Here is a 25,662-nt window from a genome sequence, read left to right as displayed (position 1 = left end):
TGCGGGAGGGGTCACCGGTAGACAAGGATACTCAGGTAGCCAGCTGGGTCACTGTTAGAAGGAAGAATAAGAGAGGGGAGGCACGACCTCTCTAAACTATCAAACCCGAACAAATTTGCCCGATTGGACGAAGATTCGGTGGATGATAGCGAGGAAATGACGGAGCCGGAGGAGACTGCTCCCTCTAGCACCTGGAGGAGTGGTTCCTCTGGCTCAGATGGGATGAAAGTTAGAGAGGCACCCAGGCAGATAGTGGTGGTAAGGGACTCTATCATCAGGAAGGCAGATAGGGCAATCTGCTACCGGGATCGTGATAGCCATATGGTCTGTTGTCTCACACATCGCGGACAAGGTAGATTGTTGGGAGGGGCTGGGAAAGACCTGGCGGTCTTGGTGCACGTTGGCACCAACAACAAAGTTAGCGGTAGGTGGGATGTCCTTAGGAAAGATTATTATATTAAATATTACCAGTGCCACGCGCTAGCTCAGGGAGGCAGAGGGAGATCAGGGAGGTAAATGTGTGGCTTAGAGACTGGTGTAGGAAGGAGGGCTTTGTGTTCCTGGAACACTGGGCGGACTTCTCAGTGAGGAGTCATCTTTTTTGTCGCGATGGATTGCACCTGAATGAGGAGGGGGCTGCGGTGCTGGGGGGAAGGATGGTCAGTAGGTTGGAGGAGCTTTTAAATTAGGAGCCTGGGGGGAGTGTTCAGTTAGAAACTATGGGTCACGTAGTGAGAATAGTAAAGATGGTGGTAGTGAGCTAAATGGGGGTGGAGAAGGGGGGAGGGAAAGAGCAGCCAGCAAGGGCAAGGGTATTTGCATGGGTTGTAAAAAGGGTATTAACAAAGGTATTGCCAAAACATTAACTAACAACATGTATGTGTCATCATTACAGCATATAGAAAAGGATGTACAGAGCATAAGGGAAAATACTTATGTCAGGGCGGAGAATGTAGGCCGGAACATTGGGTTGATCAAAGAGAAGAGTAAGGGGGGCAGTATTAAGTATGGTGGGGTGGAAAGGGAGCGAGGACAGTCAGTAAGAGTAAGTCTAGGCAGGCACTAGTAAACCATGATAGGATACCTTTAAAAATCCAAGCGGATAAGGGAACCACTAAACTAAAATGTATGCTTGCAAACGCAAGAAGCCTAGCAAGTAAAATGGGGGAATTGGAATTGTTAGCATCAAAGGCTGAGTATGATATTATAGGTATTACAAAAACATGGTGGGATGACTCTCACGACTGGGTTGCAAACTTGTAGGGGTATTCTCTTTTCAGGAGGGACAGGGCAAGCAAAAGAGGAGGAGGTATATGTCTTTATGTTAAACCATCTCTTAAACCATACCTAAAGGAGGTTATTTATGAGGGGACTGGCGATAATGTGGAGTCACTATGGGTTGAAATCTCAAGTGGAGGTATTGATGAAAAAAAAATAGTTATAGGCATGTGCTACAAACAGCCAGATATTAGCATACATGAGGAAGAACAACTCTTGCAGCAAATCGAAAGGGCTGCACGATTGGGGGACATCCTAGTGATTGGGGACTTTAATTATCCTGATATTAATTGGAGTAACGATTCATGTGCTAAAGCTATGCGCAACATGTTCTTAAATATGTTAAAGGACCCAACTGGGGTAAAACTACTCTGGATCTAGTAATTACTAATAATGTAGACATTATATCAAATACTAAAGTTGGGGAGACTTTGGGTAACAGTGATCGCTATATGTTCACATTTGACATCATTTTCAGGAAACATAGCTATAAGGGTTCAACAAAAACATTTAACTTTAGGAAGGCTAACTTCAGTATGCTGAGATGTGCACTAAACAACATTGAGTGGGAAGTTTTGTTTCATGGTAAGAACACTTTGGAAATGTGGGATGCTTTAAAAGGGTTGCTAGATAGCAATATTCACAAATTTATTCCCATGGGCAGTAAGCGCAGGAGTACCAAACTCAAACCAATGTGGCTTAACAAGAAGGTCAAGGCAGAAATCGATAAAAAGAAGCGTGCTTTCAAAGCATTTAAATCTAATGGAAAGGAGGATTCATTCCAGTACAAGAAATGCAATAAAAGCTGCAAAAAAGCAACAAGAGCAGCTAAAATTGAAAACGAAAAGCAAATTGCTATAGAGAGTAAAACCAATCCTGCATTTTTTTAAATACATAAACAGTAAAAGGTAAAAAAAGGAGAACATAGGTCCAATAAAAGATGAATTTAGAGTATTGATAAATGATGATGAATCAAAAGCGGAAATACTGAACAAATGTTTTTCATCATTGAACTGACGGTGGGAGTAGTGCATAGCAATAGTGACAGTAATGATTCATGGTTAGATACTTGTTTAAGTGAAGAAGTAGTCAGGGAGAGATTATGCAAAATAAAGATTAATAAATCACCTGGCCCGGATGGACTTCATCCAAGGGTTCTTATGGAGCTTAGGTTACAACTAGCAAGACCCCTATACTTGATTTTCAATAGTTCAATTAGATCTGGCATGGTACTGAAGGATTGGCGTATAGCTGAGGTAGTGCCATTATTTAAAAAGGGATCCAAAAATCATCTGGGTAACTACAAACTGGTTAGTTTGACATCTATAGTGGGGAAAATATTGGAAGGAATTCTAAGGGATAGCATACAGGAGTATCTGCAGACCACTAAGATTATTAGCAAGAACCAGCATGGGTTTGTGAGGGACAGATCATGTCAAACTAACTTAGTTAACTTCGACGAGGAAGTGAGAGACAATCTTGTCCAGGGAAAAGCAGTGGATGTGGTCTACTTAGATTTTGCAAAAGCCTTCGAGAAAGTGCTTCACAGGAGACTAATCATCAAATTAAAGGAGCTTGGCCTAGGAAAAACTATTTGTACATGGATAAGTAACTGGCTGGACAACAGGGTACAGCGAGTAGTGATCAACAGAACAGGAAGTCCTCAAGCTGGACACCAGTAGTCAGCAGAATACCACAGGGGTCCGTACTCGGGCCACTACTGTTCAACATATTTATCAATGACCTAGAAATAGGCCTGGAAAGCAAAGTGTCAATCTTTGCAGATGATACTAAACTGTGTAGGGTAATTAATTCAGAAATAGATGTGGCGTCTCTGCAGAATGACTTGTCTAAACTTGAAATCTGGGCATCTAAATGGAGAATGAGGTTCAATATAGAAAAATGCAAGGTTATGCATTTCGGGACTAAAAACAAACTTGCATCCTACATATTAAACGGGGAAAGTCTAGGGGTAACAATTTTGGAAAAAGATTTGAGTTTACTCATTGATAATAAGCTTAATAACCGTATACAATGTCAAAGCGCAGTAATGAAGGCAAGTAAGGTGCTAGCGTGCATAAAACGGGGAATTGAGACAAGGGACGAGGATGTAATCCTGCCGCTGTACAAATCATTGGCACGTCCGCACCTGGAATATTGTGTTCAGTTTTGGGCACCACTGTATAAAAAAAGATATTGGTGAACTCGAAAGGGTTCAAAGGCGAGCTACTAAATTGATTAAAGGGCTATAGGGACTGGATTACAAAGAAAGGCTTACTAGGTTGAATATGTGAAAAGAAACAAGGAAATCCCGCACCAGACTTATTGAATTTGATGGCAAGTAATAAATATAGGGATATAGGGGGTAATTCCAAGTTGATCGCAGCAGGAAATTTTTTAGCAGTTGGGCAAAACCATGTGCACTGCAGGGGAGGCAGATATATAACATGTGCAGAGAGAGTTAGATTTGGGTGAGGTGTGTTCAATCTGCAATCTAAATTGCAGTGTAAAAATAAAGCAGCCAGTATTTACCCTGCACAGAAACAAAATAACCCACCCAAATCTAACTCTCTCTGCAAATGTTATATCTGCCTCCCCTGCAGTGCACATGGTTTTCCCAACTGCTAAAAAATTTCCTGCTGCGATCAACTTGGAATTACCCCCATAGTCTCTAAATGGCTGTATATAATACAAATGCAAAGCTACAGACTGGTGCCACCTACTGATCCTAAAACATGTACAAGGAAAAAATAGAGAAAAGGGATCAGTTTTTTAGGTGCACTCACTCCCATTAACATCAAAAATTATTATTGGTATTACATCCGTATCGTCAATCTTCTTTTATATATATGAGTTGACACTCAGTTAGTAATATATACCAATACCCATATGGAATGTATCAACTTTATTAGTATCCCACATGAATTATTAAGACCTCTTGTTAGGGCCGTAAATAGTGAAATATGAAACAATAAAAAATAGTTAGACGTGAATAAGAAAAAATGGACAAAAAAAAGAGTTTTATTTTGTCCTGGTGCTAAATAATAAAGAAAGTATTAAAAACAAAACCGTGTGCCGCCTATTCTTCCTTAATTATGTATGTCTTATATGAGAATTATATTCCACTCATATATTACTTAGAAAATTATAGTTGGGATGTATGTCTGTATATCCTTTATAATAGATGCAACAATCCCTAGTTGGTATATTCCTTCATAAACCTGTCACAACCTTGCTCAATTGGTGATGTTCTCCCCTATTTAGATTTGAGCATAATATTGCTTAATGAGGACAGTGATTCCCAATCTCAATATTGCCTCTAAACCTATGTTCTATCAAATGTTACAGTTATTCCTAAATGATACATGTAATCTCATCTAATGTCTGGCAAGATATTGTGGTAGATACAATTATTGCTTTACTAGACAAAGTGTCATCCTATGCTATGACTGTATCACCAAATCATTGGAAATCTGCGGTCTCTCCAATGTGTAATCCCTGGGAAGATACCAATTAGGTTGTATATCACCTGTATTTCAATATCAAATTTGATACAGGTAGATGGCACCTAAATTCCCAATTTTGATAGGATTATAATGACTTCTTATCATGCACGGAAAGGTACAGTGGTAGTCTTTCTTATATATAGTCCTTCATATATATGTGATTACATGTAACAATTAATTTGCTGTACGTGCCCTTTAGGTTAATAATAATAATGCACGTTGATCATATGTACACCATTCGAAAAGATTCAGATCATATCCCCTTGCTTAGTTTATTATATATTTTTGCCCATCGGTCAGGTAGTGTGTATGTATCCAGCTGGTATATTTTTCAAATGTATCTTTTTTTTATTCAGATAGTGTAGGTCTAGTAACCCTTTAATTAAGCATATAATGTGCTCCTACTCAGGGCCGGCGCCACCACTAGGCAGCTTTAGGCAGCTGCCTATGGGCGCCGGCCACTTGAGGGCGGCAGCTCACGCTGCCGATGAACCCTTCTCCATCCTCTTCTTTAAGAGGAATATTACAGGCATTAGCGGGCCGAGGAGCGGAAGACAGTTGCTATAGCAACTGTAACAATATCCGACAGCATACTGCTTACGCTATATGAATAAAGTATTAGAGCCGCTGCCGATGGGTTACACTGACACTGGGGTATATGCAATTGCGGTCGAATTCCAGAAAAAGTCGAATTCCGGAACGAATTCGCCTCAAAAAAACAATTCGCCTATGCAGTACAGTACTTTATCGCAAAAAAACGGACATTCAAAATTCGACTTTTGGCAATTCGACTTTTTTCGCATTCGACTTTTCTGCAATGGTATAGATGCTGCAATTCGCCCAAAGCATATTCAATTCAAGTTTGGAAATTCGCCTGCAGTGCTTTTCGACCGCAAATTCGCCTATTTTAGTCCGCCTCAGTTGACTGGCGGGATCTAAAAAAAAATTTTTAGTACATGTTTTTTTTGGATATTTGAGGATTGCTAGTAGCATATCTATTTATATTGGAAAGGATTATCTACTTGGTTTGTCTTTTTTTGCTTCACAAGTATTATTTAATTGATTTTTTAAAGGAATATTTTTTTCTTCAATCTCCTGAGGGAAATTTACCCATGATTCCACAGTTTTTCCCAGGATACACTTCTGCAAAGCCCCTCCTATCTCCTCACTCCCAGGTTTGAGACTACAGGGAGAAGGAGCCATTTTACAGTCAGCTCTGTGGAATCGTTTTTTTAGGAAAATTCCTGCGTTTTAAAACACATTCCTATTTTTGTACTGACTACAATGATGGAGCCTTTTTCTGACCAGATTGTGATGTTCATGCTGGCTGCAAGCATGATGGAGGAAGAAAGTGCTGATGAACATCAGGATCCAGGTCAGCAAATGTCTGCATTGGGTGAGCTAGTATTGCGGGTTTCATTTCCACGACCACGCCAGTATCGCACTAGGCGTGAACTGGAGGATCTCAGCGAGTTCGAGGTGATACAAAATTATCGCTTATCGACTCGCGACATATATTCGCTGTACGCTCTGTTGGAGGCCGACTTGGAACCTCGGGCACGGACAAATCGTGCAATCAGCGGTTTTCAGAAACTGCTGGGGACGTTACATTTTTTGGCGTCAGGCACATTCCAGCCTACACTGTCTCAAACATGCGGTTTTTCACAGTCGACACTGTCGCGCTGTATAACCCAGGTCATTAGGGCTTTCCGCAAATTGACGATCCAGTACATCACATTTCCAGAGACGGACAGCGAATGTCGTGAGATCAAATTAGGCTTTTTCAACAAATACAAATTTCCCAATGTGCTGGGCGCGATTGACTGTACCCACGTGCAGATCAGACCGCCACGGAATTCAGAGGAATGTTTTCGGAACCGAAAACAGTTCCATTCCCTGAACGTGCAGGCGGTCTGTGATGTAAACATGAGATTTTTGAACATTTTTGTGGGATTTCCTGGATCATCTCACGACTCCTTCATCCTAAGCCAGTCATCGCTGTTTGACAAGTTTGAAACAGGAAACATGCCTGGTGGCTGGCTGTTAGGTATGTATTTTCATTTTTTTATTTTTTTATTATTTTATTATTATTATTTTTTTATTATTTTTTACAAGTACCTAACATTTTTTTTATATTTTCTATAGGCGATGCGGGTTATCCAAACAAACCGTGGCTGTTGACCCCATTGTCTAATCCTGTTGGTAGAGCAGAAAAACGTTACCAAGAGACACACATTGCATCGAGGGGAGTAATTGAGCGTGCCTTCGGTGTACTTAAAAGCCGGTTTCGATGTTTAGACACTTCCGGCGGTGCTCTTTTGTACTCACCGTCGAAGGTTTGCGGCATGGTAAATGCATGTTGTATTTTACACAACATATGTGTCGCAAACCGTTTGCCGGTGACTCTTCGTCGCAGTGCTTTCCGACGCGGGAACCGGTCTTCTGCTCTACCGGTGGGTATGGACGAAGGAGAGGATTCCCGGCGGACATTGATCCAAAATTATTTTGCAGTTGCCTGTGAGTATACTGACATTTGTATTATCGTGTAAACTGACATTGGAATATTTTTTAAAAAACCTCTTCATTTATGTATTTCAGAGTTTTACATCCTGTTGATGTATATCCCCAGGCCATGTTTGTACAGTTCGTTACCCCGTTTTATCCTGTTGTTGGGTTCCCGCAAATATTTGATCCTTTTATCCAACTCTACCATGGGTGAACCTACTGGTGATGTGGACCTGACCCTCCGCCATGTAGCAGACAACCCCCCCTCAGGTGAGATGTATTGCCCAAAACTCCCTTATCCAAAATCACCCCGGCATGTCCAAAGTGCAGCCCTCCGGCATTTGCAAGACTGCACATCCAAGCATTCCCTGAAACAGCAATGCTAGGGAATGTTTGGATGTGCAGTGATGCAAGTGCAGGAGGGTTGAATTTGGGCCGCTGCAACCCGCTTGTGTTGTGTGGACTGTTGTATGTACCTCTTTTTCCAGCCCCAGGGTGACACTATCACCCATATCTGGATGCTCAAACTTTTCTCTTCCACAGGTCCTGCGATGTATCTTCCCAAGTGGCGTGGATGTGAGGAGACACGACATTTCACCTGATGTTCCATGGGTGACCCTACTGGTGATGTGGACCTGACCCTCCGCCATGTAGCAGACAACCCCCCCTCAGGTGAGATGTATTGCCCAAAACTCCCTTGTCCAAAATCACCCCGGCATGTCCAAAGTGCAGCCCTCCGGCATTTGCAAGACTGCACATCCAAGCATTCCCTGAAACAGCAATGCTAGGGAATGTTTGGATGTGTAGTGATGCAAGTGCAGGAGGGTTGCATTTGGGCCGCTGCAACCCGCTTGTGTTGTGTGGACTGTTGTATGTACCTCTTTTTCCAGCCCCAGGGTGACACTATCACCCATATCTGGATGCTCAAACTTTTCTCTTCCACAGGTCCTGCGATGTATCTTCCCAAGTGGCGTGGATGGGAGGAGACACGACATTTCACCTGATGTTCCATGGGTGACCCTACTGGTGATGTGGACCTGACCCTCCGCCATGTAGCAGACAACCCCCCCTCAGGTGAGATGTATTGCCCAAAACTCCCTTGTCCAAAATCACCCCGGCATGTCCAAAGTGCAGCCCTCCGGCATTTGCAAGACTGCACATCCAAGCATTCCCTGAAACAGCAATGCTAGGGAATGTTTGGATGTGTAGTGATGCAAGTGCAGGAGGGTTGAATTTGGGCCGCTGCAACCCGCTTGTGTTGTGTGGACTGTTGTATGTACCTCTTTTTCCAGCCCCAGGGTGACACTATCACCCATATCTGGATGCTCAAACTTTTCTCTTCCACAGGTCCTGCGATGTATCTTCCCAAGTGGCGTGGATGTGAGGAGACACGACATTTCACCTGATGTTCCATGGGTGACCCTACTGGTGATGTGGACCTGACCCTCCGCCATGTAGCAGACAACCCCCCCTCAGGTGAGATGTATTGCCCAAAACTCCCTTGTCCAAAATCACCCCGGCATGTCCAAAGTGCAGCCCTCCGGCATTTGCAAGACTGCACATCCAAGCATTCCCTGAAACAGCAATGCTAGGGAATGTTTGGATGTGTAGTGATGCAAGTGCAGGAGGGTTGAATTTGGGCCGCTGCAACCCGCTTGTGTTGTGTGGACTGTTGTATGTACCTCTTTTTCCAGCCCCAGGGTGACACTATCACCCATATCTGGATGCTCAAACTTTTCTCTTCCACAGGTCCTGCGATGTATCTTCCCAAGTGGCGTGGATGTGAGGAGACATGACATTTCACCTGATGTTCCATGGGTGACCCTACTGGTGATGTGGACCTGACCCTCCGCCATGTAGCAGACAACCCCCCCTCAGGTGAGATGTATTGCCCAAAACTCCCTTGTCCAAAATCACCCCGGCATGTCCAAAGTGCAGCCCTCCGGCATTTGCAAGACTGCACATCCAAGCATTCCCTGAAACAGCAATGCTAGGGAATGTTTGGATGTGTAGTGATGCAAGTGCAGGAGGGTTGCATTTGGGCCGCTGCAACCCGCTTGTGTTGTGTGGACTGTTGTATGTACCTCTTTTTCCAGCCCCAGGGTGACACTATCACCCATATCTGGATGCTCAAAATTTTCTCTTCCACAGGTCCTGCGATGTATCTTCCCAAGTGGCGTGGATGTGAGGAGACACGACATTTCACCTGATGTTCCATGGGTGACCCTACTGGTGATGTGGACCTGACCCTCCGCCATGTAGCAGACAACCCCCCCTCAGGTGAGATGTATTGCCCAAAACTCCCTTGTCCAAAATCACCCCGGCATGTCCAAAGTGCAGCCCTCCGGCATTTGCAAGACTGCACATCCAAGCATTCCCTGAAACAGCAATGCTAGGGAATGTTTGGATGTGTAGTGATGCAAGTGCAGGAGGGTTGCATTTGGGCCGCTGCAACCCGCTTGTGTTGTGTGGACTGTTGTATGTACCTCTTTTTCCAGCCCCAGGGTGACACTATCACCCATATCTGGATGCTCAAACTTTTCTCTTCCACAGGTCCTGCGATGTATCTTCCCAAGTGGCGTGGATGTGAGGAGACACGACATTTCACCTGATGTTCCATGGGTGACCCTACTGGTGATGTGGACCTGACCCTCCGCCATGTAGCAGACAACCCCCCCTCAGGTGAGATGTATTGCCCAAAACTCCCTTGTCCAAAATCACCCCGGCATGTCCAAAGTGCAGCCCTCCGGCATTTGCAAGACTGCACATCCAAGCATTCCCTGAAACAGCAATGCTAGGGAATGTTTGGATGTGTAGTGATGCAAGTGCAGGAGGGTTGCATTTGGGCCGCTGCAACCCGCTTGTGTTGTGTGGACTGTTGTATGTACCTCTTTTTCCAGCCCCAGGGTGACACTATCACCCATATCTGGATGCTCAAACTTTTCTCTTCCACAGGTCCTGCGATGTATCTTCCCAAGTGGCGTGGATGTGAGGAGACACGACATTTCACCTGATGTTCCATGGGTGACCCTACTGGTGATGTGGACCTGACCCTCCGCCATGTAGCAGACAACCCCCCCTCAGGTGAGATGTATTGCCCAAAACTCCCTTGTCCAAAATCACCCCGGCATGTCCAAAGTGCAGCCCTCCGGCATTTGCAAGACTGCACATCCAAGCATTCCCTGAAACAGCAATGCTAGGGAATGTTTGGATGTGTAGTGATGCAAGTGCAGGAGGGTTGAATTTGGGCCGCTGCAACCCGCTTGTGTTGTGTGGACTGTTGTATGTACCTCTTTTTCCAGCCCCAGGGTGACACTATCACCCATATCTGGATGCTCAAAATTTTCTCTTCCACAAGTCCTGCGATGTATCTTCCCAAGTGGCGTGGATGTGAGGAGACACGACATTTCACCTGATGTTCCATGGGTGACCCTACTGGTGATGTGGACCTGACCCTCCGCCATGCAGCAGACAACCCCCCCTCAGGTGAGATGTATTGCCCAAAACTCCCTTGTCCAAAATCACCCCGGCATGTCCAAAGTGCAGCCCTCCGGCATTTGCAAGACTGCACATCCAAGCATTCCCTGAAACAGCAATGCTAGGGAATGTTTGGATGTGTAGTGATGCAAGTGCAGGAGGTTTGCATTTGGGCCGCTGCAACCCGCTTGTGTTGTGTGGACTGTTGTATGTACCTCTTTTTCCAGCCCCAGGGTGACACTATCACCCATATCTGGAAGCTCATACTTTTCTCTTCCACAGGTCTTCCGGTGTATCCTTCCTAAGTGGTGTGGATGTGAAGAGACAGTTCCCTTGATGTTCCCTGGGCAATCTACTTACGTACAATTCAAATGCATTACAAATTTTAATAAAAACCACAGGAAACTTCTATTTTTAAAAGTTTATTGAAGAAAAATTTTTAATAAAGTTTGAAATTTAATTAAAACAAAAAAGTAGTTTGTTCTTCTTTACATTCTTTTCTTGTGTATATAGATATCTGTGGGGGAAAAAAAAAAAGTATATTAAAGTAAAGATACACTAAACTCATGTTCATTTATTTTCACTAAAAATTGGTGGAACAACACAGCCCAGCATGACCCATTGCTGGACTGTGTGGTTCTACAGAGGCATGCGGTTCAAAGTGAAAGAGTGGCGTCAGTGGTCAGCACTTTGACACGCTAACATTTGTGGAACAACACAGCCCAGCATGACCCATTGCTGGACTGTGTGGTTCTACAGAGGCATGCGGTTCAAAGTGAAAGAGTGGCGTCAGTGGTCAGCACTTTGACACGCTAACATTTGTGGAACAACACAGCCCAGCATGACCCATTGCTGGACTGTGTGGTTCTACAGAGGCATGCGGTTCAAAGTGAAAGAGTGGCGTCAGTGGTCAGCACTTTGACACGCTAACATTTGTGGAACAACACAGCCCAGCATGACCCATTGCTGGACTGTGTGGTTCTACAGAGGCATGCGGTTCAAAGTGAAAGAGTGGCGTCAAGTGGTCAGCACTTTGACACGCTAACATTTGTGGAACAACACAGCCCAGCATGACCCATTGCTGGACTGTGTGGTTCTACAGAGGCATGCGGTTCAAAGTGAAAGAGTGGCGTCAGTGGTCAGCACTTTGACACGCTAACATTTGTGGAACAACACAGCCCAGCATGACCCATTGCTGGACTGTGTGGTTCTACAGAGGCATGTGGTTCAAAGTGAAAGAGTGGCGTCAGTGGTCAGCACTTTGACACGCTAACATTTGTGGAACAACACAGCCCAGCATGACCCATTGCTGGACTGTGTGGTTCTACAGAGGCATGCGGTTCAAATTTTCTTGAATGAAACATGGTTCTACTCACCTTGGTACACACAACACAAACTTATGCCGTCCACTTCATTTTTCCCCACCAATCCTATGAAGAAGACAAAAACACAGACTAGTGAATAGTAAATTCACACAATTAAAGCCTACTGTACACCATTACAAAAAGGATTTTTGGAAGAAAAAAGTGGTATCAGAATAGCTCTTTGGCCCATCATACACGTAGCCACAAGGAGCTTTCATCCGTTACCACACGCGCCCGCATACATGCCCGCGCATGTATGCCTACACAAAGCTCCTTGGTAGTACCCGGTCACGGGTGGGGAAGCCCAACACAGAAAACAATAGTAAGAAAAAAAACAAACTAATGGGAGGGGAAGAAAGGGATACACGAAAAACATTTGTAAATAAATAAAATACGACCGGGTTTATGGTGGAAGTCTGTCCGGATCCTCTTCTTCCCCCTGATAGGGCGTGGATGTCCTGGGAGGCTGGGGAGTATGTTGACTGGTCCTCTGTGCCCATGCTGCTGAAGATTGTGTGGCCGGTGGTGGAGGCATCTGGGGGGTGGGGTACATCCCTGTATATCCCTGGTACATCTGTGACTGTCTGTACTGGGATGGGACTTGAGGAAGGGTACGAGGCGTCCTTGTGGCTTGCGACGGCGGATATGGTGGATCACCAGCGTGTTGATTAGCTGTTCCTGGGAGCTTATCATAGATCATCTGCAGTGTGGTTGCGATGACCTGTTGGCTGGATGAGGAGTGTCGATGACTCTCCGACATGTTTTGATTGCTTGATACCAGACATGCAGTGTTGTCCACGAGCCGGGTCATGGATTCGGCCAGAATGTTAAGTACGGTCATACTCTCCCTATGATCTTGCATTCTGACCTGTAGTATTGTGGCCGTGCTGTCGGAAAGAGTCTTTTGCAGTTCAAGCAGACTGTTTGCCATTTTCTCCATTGTCCTCTCAATGTTGTCCAGTCTGCTTCCCACGACATTTGTGTATGTATCCTGGCGTGTCCCAATCTCTGATGCCAGGGTGTGAACCCTCTGAACAGTTGAGGGATTCTGCCCTTCCTGGATGTCTGCCACAACTTGGATTTGGGCAGCTGAAAAGAAAATTAGACAATATTATACACATTCATCATACATTTTTTTGAAGGCTCACAATTCAATTTACTCACGCAGGGATGTAGTAACTGGAGCCTCCTGCACTTCCACCTCGTCATCCTCTGACGACTCCTGTAGGAGGAGATCCGGCCTGAAGTAGGAACCAATCCCCGAAGCTAGTCCGCTGCTGGTCCGTGGCACCACTGTTTGCAAAATAATTTTTTGGGGAAAGTTAATAAAATTTACACAACTGCTGCCCACCCCCCCCCCTCCTACAAAATAAATACAAACCTTCTCCATCCTGTGATGCCGCTGCTCCAGGAGCTCCACTTGTCCTCGTTTCGGAAGACTTTTCAAGGGTCTGGCTGGATACGTCTGCACGGCTGTCCTCAAACCCAAGAAAAGTTTCGTCTGTTAACCCTGTAGACTCAAACAGATCGGGTGATGGGTCCACAAGGGTTGTGTCTTGAGGCTCTTCAGTCACAGTCCCAGAGCTCCTGGAGAGACGACGATCTGGTGATGGCCTGCGCGCAGGAGCTGATGTTTGGCGCCCATCTTGTGGTGTGGTCGCCGACGGTGTCTGGCGCACAGGTGAAGTTCTGTGCGCTGATGTCTGGCGCACAGGTGATAGTCTGTGCGCTGACGTCGTCTGGTGCACAGGTGACAAACTGCGCGATGACGAACTGTGGCGCACAGGTGACGATCTGCGCGCTCCCGATGCTTGCGGCGCAGGTGATGGTCCGCGCGCTGCTGCCGATGCCTGCTGCACAGGTGATGGTCCGTGCGCTGGCGATGTCCTGCGCGCAGGTGATGTCCTCTGGGCAGGCCTGTCTGAAAAAAAAAAAACAACTCACATTAGCACATACAAAAATTTTAAAGGGAAGTACAGTTCATGTGAATGTATTCTTACCATCAGACCTCCTTTTGGACGGCTTATCTCCCGCCTTCTTCCGTCTTCTGGGCGGTTCTTCCTCCTCGGGAAAGCCAGCAGGACGGCTAGAGTCCACACCTCCGCGAACTCCTTCGACCATGGCAGGGTTCATGCGCCTTCTAATAACATCCTCCCAGGGTAGCCACTTCAGGTTGAGAGCCGGGCCACCTCCCGTAGCTGTCTCATGTCGGCGCTGAATCCCCATCTTCTTCTTGGTCTGTCTGCGGCAATCACTGTACCGCTTCAAGCAATTTCTGGTGCTCCGGCGGTTTCCAGATATTGCAGTGACTTGACTCGCAATGGATTCCCAGATGCTTCGCTTTGTCCTAGCTGCTGTTGTCTGTGCCCTTGGTCCATACAAAACGTCGTAGGACCTGTCGACGCAATCCACTAGGGTACAGTTTTCCGCCTCAGTATATCTGGGTCCACGCGGCTTTTTAGGTCCTGCATCTTCACCAGAGGCTTCCTCCTCCGACTGCTCCTCTGGCTGGCTTCTTGCCTTTAGGGATTAAAAAAAATAAAAAAAATTAATAATAAGATCGGTATGTACCTGTGAGTGTCAGTATCCCTGTCATTGCGCACATATTCCAGTAGGTGTGCATGGCATTGCGCAAACTACAGTAAAGAAAGTTTGATGCTATTTGTGTCTGCAGGTGTGGTTAGTACCTTTCTACTAGGCTTTTTCTTGGACTTCTCATGGGCCCTTGACGACCGCGGCTGGTCACTACATGCCTGGCCGGTCGTATCCGCCTCCTGGGTTGGCTCCCACTCCTCGTTGCTATGAAGGGATAGATCCGAGGGGGTGGGGGAAGGGGCGGATCGGGTCTGCTTGTCCTTTGACATCTCTGTTATAAAATAAAATAAAATAAAATAAAAATAAAAATACATACATACATACATACATGTATAAATGGCTGACCCACACAAAATGGCTGACCCACACAAAATGGCTGACCCACACAAAATGGCTGACCCACACAAAATGGCTGACCCACACTGTTGACTAAACTTGCTCCAAATCACCCCAAAATGGCCAGAAAGCATCCCAGCACACTCAGGAGGAACACCACAGCAAAATTAGGCGGGAAAACACATGTTTGCCAAACTGCCGACAGCACAGGTCGACCAGGCTGTCGACTAAACTTGCTCCAAATCACCCCAAAATGGCCAGAAAGCATCCCAGCACACTCAGGAGGAACACCACAGCAAAATTAGGCGGGAAAACACATGTTTGCCAAACTGCCGACAGCACAGGTCGACCAGGCTGTCGACTAAACTTGCTCCAAATCACCCCAAAATGGCCAGAAAGCATCCCAGCACACTCAGGAGGAACACCACAGCAAAATTAGGCGGGAAAACACATGTTTGCCAAACAGTCTACAGCACATGTCGACCAGGCTGTCGACCAAACTTGCTCCAAATCACCCCAAAATGGCCAGAAAGCATCCCAGCACACTCAGGAGGTACACCACAGCAAAATTAGGAGGGAAAAAACATGTTTGCCAAACAGTCTACAGCACATGTCGACCAGGCTGTCGACCAAACTTGCTCCAAATCACCCCAAAATGGCCAGAAAGCATCCCAGCACACTCAGGAGGTACACCACAGCAAAATTAGGCGGGAAAACACATGTTTGCCAAACAGTCTACAGCACATGTCGACCAGGCTGTCGACCAAACTTGCTCCAAATCACCCCAAAATGACCAGAAAGCATCCCAGCACACTCAGGAGGTACACCACAGCAAAATTAGGTGGGAAAACACATGTTTGCCAAACAGTCTACAGCACATGTCGACCAGGCTGTCGACCAAACTTGCTCCAAATCACCCCAAAATGGCCAGAAAGCATCCCAGCACACTCAGGAGGTACACCACAGCAAAATTAGGCGGGAAAACACATGTTTGCCAAACAGTCTACAGCACATGTCGACCAGGCTGTCGACCAAACTTGCTCCAAATCACCCCAAAATGGCCAGAAAGCATCCCAGCACACTCAGGAGGTACACCACAGCAAAATTAGGAGGGAAAAAACATGTTTGCCAAACAGTCTACAGCACATGTCGACCAGGCTGTCGACCAAACTTGCTCCAAATCACCCCAAAATGGCCAGAAAGCATCCCAGCACACTCAGGAGGTACACCACAGCAAAATTAGGAGGGAAAAAACATGTTTGCCAAACAGTCTACAGCACATGTCGACCAGGCTGTCGACCAAACTTGCTCCAAATCACCCCAAAATGGCCAGAAAGCATCCCAGCACACTCAGGAGGTACACCACAGCAAAATTAGGCGGGAAAACAAACAGTCTACAGCACATGTCGACCAGGCTGTCGACCAAACTTGCTCCAAATCACCCCAAAATGACCAGAAAGCATCCCAGCACACTCAGGAGGTACACCAATGCTAATAGAAGACCCAAAAAAGTCAATTAAAGAATAAAAAAAAAACGTGAAAAACTACCCCAAAACACAAGTCTCCCCCAAAAAATGCAGCAACACAAGCAAGGGGCTATACACATACCTGCACACATGCACACATACCCAAACACCCCATGTACACCTCATGGCAACCCCCACTACACAAACACATACATGCAACACCAGACACACATGTGGTACTTACCTACAAATGTAGTAAAAGCTCCTAAAATGGCTCTCCTCCGGGTAACAGGAATCCTCCTGACTGTCCTGGAATAAAGCCTGCTGGGGTGTCCAAACGATATCCACAGCAAACAACCAAATTGCTAGCTCTGCACCTCCACACACCTCTCTGCAGGTTCACAAAATGGCTGCAGAGCACGCAGCAAACAAGCCCTAATAAAGGGCTGCTTTCGGCGGGAAGGCGAATTCAGTACTCCCACATATATACACATGCACATATATATATATATATATATATATATATATAATAAACTAGGTACCGGCCCGTGAAAATGACGGAACATCGTAACAGTAATGTCAGAGCTGGTGACTGTGTGCGCCCAAATGGAGCAACACTTGAACTACTCGATCGGGCACCATATAGTCACTGCCAGCACACAAAACACTTGAATTCCCCCCATACAGATGAGGAGCAGCATTAGTGTTTAATTACATAGTGGGTGTATGTATGTATATATATATATATATATATTTAGTGGTCGAAGTGGGCTGGTATGCGGCGGCATGGCATACCGGCACTTCTCCACAGACCCGGAAGTTTTTGTTTTTTTTTTAAATGGCTGAGCGTGCTCATGTTCCCCCCACCGCTGCTCCCAGTCACGGCGGTCGGTGCCGGAGCTCTGTACCACACTACTCCCCAGCAGTTACAGCGGACACACACTCCCCCTTCCCTCCTCCAGCAGCCGTCCATGCACAGTGCCAAGATTCCTTCAATTATTCAACCGGGCGGCCACGTCACAATTGGGTCTGCTTAGACGCTGGCGCTCGAATCCTCCTGCTGCCGGCTTCCTCTTCGGGCTCTGCCTGGGTCCGCGCTGTGGGACTCCCTTGTTGACAGTGACAGCCCGCAGCTCAAGCTAAGGTTGACTGGACATGGCGGCGGTGAGTGACTGCTGGAGAGCCCTGTGCCCTCCTGCCCCCCCATTCCCCATGTGTGTGGACCCTCCCTCTGTGTGCGTGACACCTTGTGCCCCCCTGTCCGTCCCCCCACTGCCTTTGTGTGTATGTCACCCAGTGCTCCCCTACCCCTGTTGTCCTGTGTGATGACCCTCCTGCCCATGTATGGTGGTCTGTACACCCCCCTGCATGTGACACCCTGTCCCCCATGTTTCGGCTCATACCTTGTGCTATAATGTCAATTTTGGCTCATTCCGTGTACAATAATGTGAATTTCGTCTCATTCAGTGTGCTACAATGTGAATTTCGGCCCATTCAGTGTGCTACAAGGTGAATTTCGGCTCATTCAGTGTGCTACAATGTGAATGTCGGCTCATTCAGTGTGCTACAATGTGAATGTCGGCTCATTCAGTGTGCTACAATGTGAATGTCGGCTCATTCAGTGTGCTACAATGTGAATGTCGGCTCATTCAGTGTGCTACAATGTGAATTTCGGCTCATTCAGTGTGCTACAATGTGAATGTCGGCTCATTCAGTGTCCTACAAGGTGAATTTCGGCTCATTCAGTGTGCTACAATGTGAATTTCGGCTCATTCAGTGTGCTACAATGTGAATGTCGGCTCATTCAGTGTGCTACAAGGTGAATTTCGGCTCATTCAGTGTGCTACAATGTGAATGTCGGCTCATTCAGTGTGCTACAAGGTGAATTTCGGCTCATTCAGTGTGCTACAATGGGAATGTCGGCTCATTCAGTGTGCTACAATGTGAATGTCGGCTCATTCAGTGTGCTACAATGTGAATTTCGGCTCATTCAGTGTGCTACAATGTGAATTTCGGCTCATTCAGTGTGCTACAATGTGAATTTCGGCTCATTCAGTGTGCTACAATGTGAATGTCGGCTCATTCAGTGTGCTACAAGGTGAATTTCGGCTCATTCAGTGTGCTACAATGTGAATGTCGGCTCATTCAGTGTGCTACAAGGTGAATTTCGGCTCATTCAGTGTGCTACAATGTGAATGTCGGCTCATTCAGTGTGCTACAATGTGAATTTCGGCTCATTCAGTGTGCTACAAGGTGAATTTCGGCTCATTTAGTGTGCTACAATGTGAATGTCGGCTCATTTAGTGTGCTACAATGTGAATGTCGGCTCATTCAGTGTGCTACAATGTGAATTTCGGCTCATTCAGTGTGCTACAAGGTGAATTTCGGCTCATTCAGTGTGCTACAAGGTGAATTTCGGCTCATTCAGTGTGCTACAATGTGAATGTCGGCTCATTCAGTGTGCTACAAGGTGAATTTCGGCTCATTCAGTGTGCTACAATGTGAATGTCGGCTCATTCAGTGTGCTACAAGGTGAATTTCGGCTCATTCAGTGTGCTACAATGTGAATGTCGGCTCATTCAGTGTGCTACAATGTGAATTTCGGCTCATTCAGTGTGCTACAAGGTGAATTTCGGCTCATTCAGTGTGCTACAATGTGAATTTCGGCTCATTCAGTGTGCTACAAGGTGAATTTCGGCTCATTCAGTGTGCTACAATGTGAATGTCGGCTCATTCAGTGTGCTACAATGTGGATTTCGGCTCATTCAGTGTGCTACAAGGTGAATTTCGGCTCATTCAGTGTGCTACAATGTGAATGTCGGCTCATTCAGTGTGCTACAAGGTGAATTTCGGCTCATTCAGTGTGCTACAATGTGAATGTCGGCTCATTCAGTGTGCTACAATGTGAATGTCGGCTCATTCAGTGTGCTACAAGGTGGGGGGGGGGGGGTAGCAGGCTGAAATTTTGCCTAGGATGTTGAGAAGCCTTGCACCGGCCCTGCTCCTACTATTGTTATACTCCACACCACTCACACTTATATAAATTATAAGGCAATCTGAGCGCTGTTGTATTAATACAATGATATCATGGGACAAGTATATATTCCTCTGTATACTTTTCGTACATTAATGGTATAAATGAATCCTATAAAAATAGCATATTGGCAGTACTCGTATATAGTGTCCTGTGATTCACATAGTACAGGTACATTCCTAGTCTATGCTGCCAATTGCTACAAACATCTGACAGAACAGCAACTATGATCTGTGTTGCGTGCTGCTAAGATTCCACAGCACCGCACTGCACGTGGCTACAACCTAAACGTGCATACAGTTCATCTACACAAGCAAATAGGTTGGCAGGTATAATAGTGGAATAATAGTTCTAATATATTGATATGAACATTTTCATTAGTTATTTACGGCGCACGGCTATTCCCCTATGCGCATTTCACTCTATGTTAGAGCTTCATCAGGGCTCTAGTGTCTAGTGGGCAAAAATATATAATAAACTAAGCAAGGTGATATGATCTGAATCTTTTCGAATGGTGTACATATGATCAACATGCATTATTATTATTAACCTAAAGGGCACGTACTGCAATTGAATTATGTTACATATAATCACATATATATGAAGGACTATATATAAGAAAGACTACCACTGTACCTTTCCGTGCATGATAAGAAGTCATTATAATCCTATCAAAATTGGGAATTTTGGTGCCATCTACCTGTATCAAATTTGATATTGAAATACAGGTGATATACAACCTAATTGGTATCTTCCCAGGGATTACACATTGGAGAGATCGCAGATTTCCAATGATTTGGTGATACAGTCATAGCATAGGAAGACACTTTGTCTAGTAAAGCAATAATTGTATCTACCACAATATCTTGCCAGACATTAGATGAGATTACATGTATCATTTAGGAATAACTGTAACATTTGATAGAACAGAGGTTTAGAGGCAATATTGAGATTGGGAATCACTGTCCTCATTAAGCAATATTATGCTCAAATCTAAATAGGGGAGAACATCACCAATTGAGCAAGGTTGTGACAGGTTTATGAAGAAATATACCAACTAGGGATTGTTGCATCTATTATAAATGATATACAGACATACATCCCAACTATAATTTTCTAAGTAATATATGAGTGGAATATAATTCTCATATAAGACATACATAATTAAGGAAGAATAGGCGGCACACGGTTTTGTTTTAAATACTTTCTTTATTATTTTGCACCAGGACAAAATAAAACTCTTTTTTTCTTTTTTGTCCATTTTTTCCTATTCACGTCTAACTATTTTTTATTGTTTTCATATTTCACTATTTACGGCCCTAACAAGAGGTCTTAATAATTCATGTGGGATACTAATAAAGTTGATACATTCCATATGGGTATTGGTATATATTACTAACTGAGTGTCAACTCATATATATAAAAGAAGATTGACAATACGGATGTAATACCAATAATCATTTTTGATGTTAATGGGAGTGAGTGCACCTAAAAAACTGATCCCTTTTCTCTATTTTTTCCTTGTATAGGTTGAATATGTATACACTGGAAAAGAGGCGTCTAAGAGGAGACATTATTAATGTCTTCAAATACGTAAAGGGGGACTCCAAAAAGTTATCAGAGGAATTATTTATTAAAAGAACTCTGTTTAGGACACGTGGGCACTCGCTCATGCTGGAGGAGAGAAAATTCTGTATGCAACGGAGGAAAGGGTTCTTCACTGTTAGGGCAATAAGGATTTGGAATTCCTTGCCAGGGAAGGTGGTAATGGTGGACTCTGTAAATGCATTTAAAAAAGGACTGGATGAATTTCTGATTGAAGATGATATCCAAGGTTACAACATTTATAGTTGTTTACTAGTCATAAAACATTCTTCAGCAGGTACAGTAAAATTAACTCAACTAAATACAGAATACAGGTTGAACACGATGGACATTTTGCCTCTTTTCAACCTCAATTACTGTTACTATGTGGGAGGGGAGAAGAGGAGTGGTTGGCGGGCTGTGGGGAGCTGTACACACCCCTGGCCTGGCATTACACACCCCTGGCCATGTGCATCACACCCCGTCCCAGAGCATGAAACCCTTGGCAACGAGCAGGTGATTTCAAAGAAATTAGAAGCTTAACTGTAGCGTATAACGTATCACGGCATTGCAGTGTGTGGCATAATATGGTGCAAGGAGTATTACTGTGTGTAGCTTAATATGGTGGAATTATTTTCTCCCTGTGGTGGCTGAGGTCTATTGGTGCAGGGTCAAAAACTGGGGCATAAGGTAGTATTTTCCTGTACAGCCACGCCCATTTCTAGGTAGTCCACGTCCCGGCGCATGCAAATTTGTGGTTTTTATAACTATGAGGAGTGGGGGGAGGCACACTTTTGAATGTTGATTGGGGGGAAGGGCACATTTTTAAATCTTGTACTGGAAGCCAAATTGGCTAGAAACAGCCCTGCCCACCACCCCCGCCCTCTTCCTAGCTCTGAATTGCATCATTGTAGCCCCACTCCCGCTATACAATATCAGTAATATGGGCATTGAATACCAGGGGGCACAATGGTGGGATCAAGTATCCACAACCCTGTACCACCCACCCATGATAGGGCCACCCCTTCCCGTTATACTGACCTGGCTGCCCCCTCCCACATAGGGCAGCCAGAAAGTCTGTTAAGTATGCTACATGTCCCAGGGTGATTCTATGCGATAGATTAGACACTGTACACTTCATGCCCCAAAGCGCCCCAATTTCACAGAAAGATTTAATGAAATTGTGACCAACTCAGGATAGGATGGGCATTCTCAGAAATGTGAAAGTCGCTTCCACTCTTTATGCAAAAACTGTCCGGTTGCGACTGTGACGAGAGATCTGTGTGTGACTCCATCATCCAATCGTCCCCAGCGAGCAACAGGTAAGTTAGCTGTGGGTGGTAGCTAGTATGGGAAGAAGGGGTGAAGGGGAATGGGTATGGTTGAGTAAAGGTTAACGTTGAGACATCCACAGGGGCCGGGTATGGGAGGAGATGTGGTCAAATACAAGAGGCACGGTCATGCCTCCTCTGAAATGAAATCAATTAAAAAAATACTATCAATGGTGCATTTGAAACCAAACATTTGTCGGGTTGGGGATGGAATCCCGGAGTTCAGAATACCGACACCGGTATACCAGAATGCCGCCAGCGGTGCGAACGCTAGAAAGCCCCTTGTAGACTTGCTGCGCTCACCACACTGCAGGCTCGGTGGCTCGCTGTTCTCGCCACAGGTTCTATTCTCATTCTAAGGGTGTCATGGACACCCACGAGTGGGAATAGACACTAACTCTTGTCAACCTTTTGAACCTGTCGTCCTTAAGCATTGTCTGCCTTCATACTGGGGCGGGGTGGAGGCATAACACTATACAGGAGGCGGTACGGAGATGTGGTGGCCACAATAGCATCATTGTAGTCATGCCCTCCCCTTTACAATGGTGAAATTACTGGCATTATACAGCAGTGGGCATGGCTACAATTATGCGATTCACCCAGAATCGCGTCGTTGGCACCTGCACCACCTACTTAACTTGCTAAGTGGGCGGTCGGGCAGGGGAGGTCCTCTTAAGCCAGGAGACTTGCCTGGTCTTCCAGGGGTCAGGAGGGTCGTACAGTTTTTGAGAGCCTCCTGGTCATTCTGAGTAGGCAAATATGTACCTTTTACCTGTCAACCTTTTGACCATGTCGACCATATGGTGTTGACCTATTGACTGTCTAGGCAGTGTAAATCTGTCACCCAGATAGCGTTACTAGACACCTTACCTTGATTCCTAATACAGTCAATTATTTGTCTGACTGTGTGTCACGATCCTGACTTTATCGCTCTAGTTTTGTGACTTACCTTTGCCATTAGTCCTGCATCTCAAGAGTGTCCTACTTGCTGGGTTTAGACCAGCTCACTAGTACCAAGTACTTCCTATTTTGCTGAGTCCATTATCTGACAGGTCTGCTTGGTTTACAAGCTGCCGTCTGTGTTGCTAGCTGCTGAATCTTCTGATTAGCCACTTGTGTGAGTTTTCCTGTGTGAGTAATCTGTAGAGTTCTGAATTAAGCAGTTAAGTCTGTCCATGTTGTCCCCTCACAGTGAACCCAGCATGGCATGCTAATTCCAGTTCCAGCTCTCCACAGTGCTCTGCTCACTCCGCTTCTGCAGCATTTGAGCCTATTTACTCCACGCCAGAGTTCCCTCCAAAACTCCATGTCTGAGATTTGGAGGGAACTCTGGTGTGGAGGAAATAGGCCCAAATGGTGCCGCCATGACACTTGCTAACAGCTTACCACTGATTCCCCAACCACAGATTCTGCAACAGTCTCCTGACTCGGTCTGCTCCTGTTCTCTGCTTAACCAATCCTTGGCCTAGCAGCGGCCATTTGACTTGGTCCTCCAATCACCGCTCTGCAATGGGATATAACAATTTCAAGTAGCAGATGCCTTGAACAACATCGCCTTACTGAGCTACATCCCTGGGCTCCAGGCTCTGAACTCCTGCAGCTTGTGGTAGTACTCTGTCTGTATAAGTCAGCCTGAAATTAGAAGCACCATCGGTTCCTGCCCGATAAGAAGCATCATTGGTTCCAGCTCGATGTAAGAATCCTCATCAGTTCAACCCCCAATATAAGAAGCATCCATCTGTTTCAGCCCAATATTACAAGCAACATTTATTCTAGCCCAATATACTGTAAGAAGCATCATTGGTTCCAGCCCGATAATCCTGTATCATCGGTTCCAGTCCGAGAATCCTGTGCCATTGGCTACAGTTCGATAACTTGTGTCATCAGATACTATTCTGCAAGCATCAAGCTCCAATTCTCCTATTTCCTGATCATGTGCAAGAACTGCTAGAAGCCTCCCAGTTTCCACTTCTCAGTATCCACCACTGGCCTGCTGAGGTCACAGTTGGGAACACAAATCCTCACAGTTTTGACACTGTGGCTGTTAAGCTATAAAACCAATAACCAAAAATCAGAGACCCTCCCTCTCCACCTAACATACCAGCTGAAAAACATTTTAAACATGAATTGTGATTTCCAATTAATGGAAGACTATCTGCAGGGCCAGTTCTAGACCTTGTGGCGTCCAGTCAAACATTTCCTTTGGTACCACCCAATTTAAAACAGAGAGAGTGCACGCCAAAAGCGTGCATAAACAATAGGAGCGTGGCTTCATGGGGAGGGGGCGTGGCCACAGAATAGTACCAATTCAAACTATACCGCACAGTAGTGTCCATCAGTCACATTACACCAAACAGTAGTATCCTTTATACATGTTGAGCCAGATAGAGCCTCTTATACATATTACATATTGCGCCAAGCAGCCCTTTATACACATTGCGCCAGGTAGAGCCTCTCACACATTTTGTCAGGTAGACACTGAAACACATTGAGCCAGGTATAGCTCTTATACACATTGCACCAGGTAGCCCTTTAACACATTGCACCAGGTAGAGCCTCTTATACACATTGCACCAGGTAGAACCTCTTATACACAGTGCGCTAGGTAGAACCTCTTATACACATTATGCCGGGTAGCTCCTTATACACACTGCACTAGGTAAAGCCTCTTATACACACATGGCTCCAAGTAGCCCCTTATACACATTGTACCAGCTAGACATATTTATACACATTGCACCAGGTACAGCTTCTTATACACATTGCACCAGGTAGAGCCTCTTATACACATTGCAACAGTTAGCCCCTTATACACATTGCGCCAGTTAGAGCCTCTTATACACATTGCGCCAGGTATAGCTCTTATACACATTGCACCAGATAGAGCCTCTTATACACATTGCGCCAGTTATAGCTCTTATACACATTGCACCAGGTAGCCCCTTATTCATATTGTGCCAGGTAGAACCTCTTATACACAGTGCGCTCGGTAGAACCTCTTATACACATTATGCAAGGTAGCCCCTTATACACACTGCACCAGGCAGCCCCTTATACTGTACACATTGTACCAGCTAGACCTTTTTATACACATTGCACCAGGTAGATCCTCTTATACACAGGGCATCAGGTAGAGCCTTTTATACACATTGTGCCAGGTAGAGCTTCTTATACACATTGCACCAG

General features: G+C 45.4%; 1 protein-coding gene and 2 long non-coding RNA genes across 3 annotated transcripts; 2 read left to right on the top strand and 1 right to left on the bottom strand.

Moving 5' to 3' along the window:
• Window positions 1-6,583: 6,583 nt before the first annotated feature.
• Window positions 6,584-7,577, top strand: LOC134947652 (uncharacterized). Its single transcript, XR_010182682.1, has 3 exons — window positions 6,584-6,831; window positions 6,930-7,301; window positions 7,383-7,577. It is a non-coding gene; the product is annotated as an uncharacterized LOC134947652 (long non-coding RNA).
• A 1,863-nt stretch (window positions 7,578-9,440) lies between these two features.
• On the top strand, window positions 9,441-11,193 carry LOC134947650 (uncharacterized). The gene is made up of 4 exons (XR_010182681.1): window positions 9,441-9,569; window positions 9,843-9,971; window positions 10,245-10,373; window positions 11,049-11,193. It is a non-coding gene; the product is annotated as an uncharacterized LOC134947650 (long non-coding RNA).
• Window positions 11,194-12,150: 957 nt separating this feature from the next.
• LOC134948863 (serine/arginine repetitive matrix protein 1-like) lies at window positions 12,151-16,909 on the bottom strand. The gene is made up of 7 exons (XM_063937121.1): window positions 16,772-16,909; window positions 14,818-14,996; window positions 14,131-14,650; window positions 13,845-14,051; window positions 13,512-13,811; window positions 13,295-13,423; window positions 12,151-13,219 (listed from the first exon to the last, which is right to left on the bottom strand). Exons 2-7 carry the CDS (start codon window positions 14,992-14,994, stop codon window positions 12,534-12,536), a joined length of 2,019 nt encoding a protein of 672 aa, XP_063793191.1. The 5' UTR covers window positions 14,995-14,996; window positions 16,772-16,909; the 3' UTR covers window positions 12,151-12,533.
• Between the last annotated feature and the right edge of the window lie 8,753 nt (window positions 16,910-25,662).

Source organism: Pseudophryne corroboree, chromosome 8, assembly GCF_028390025.1.
Source record: "Pseudophryne corroboree isolate aPseCor3 chromosome 8, aPseCor3.hap2, whole genome shotgun sequence".
NCBI classification, from domain to species: domain Eukaryota; kingdom Metazoa; phylum Chordata; class Amphibia; order Anura; family Myobatrachidae; genus Pseudophryne; species Pseudophryne corroboree.
The sequence above is the reverse complement of the archived record's forward strand: the minus strand, read 5'-3'. Positions and strand labels throughout refer to the sequence as shown.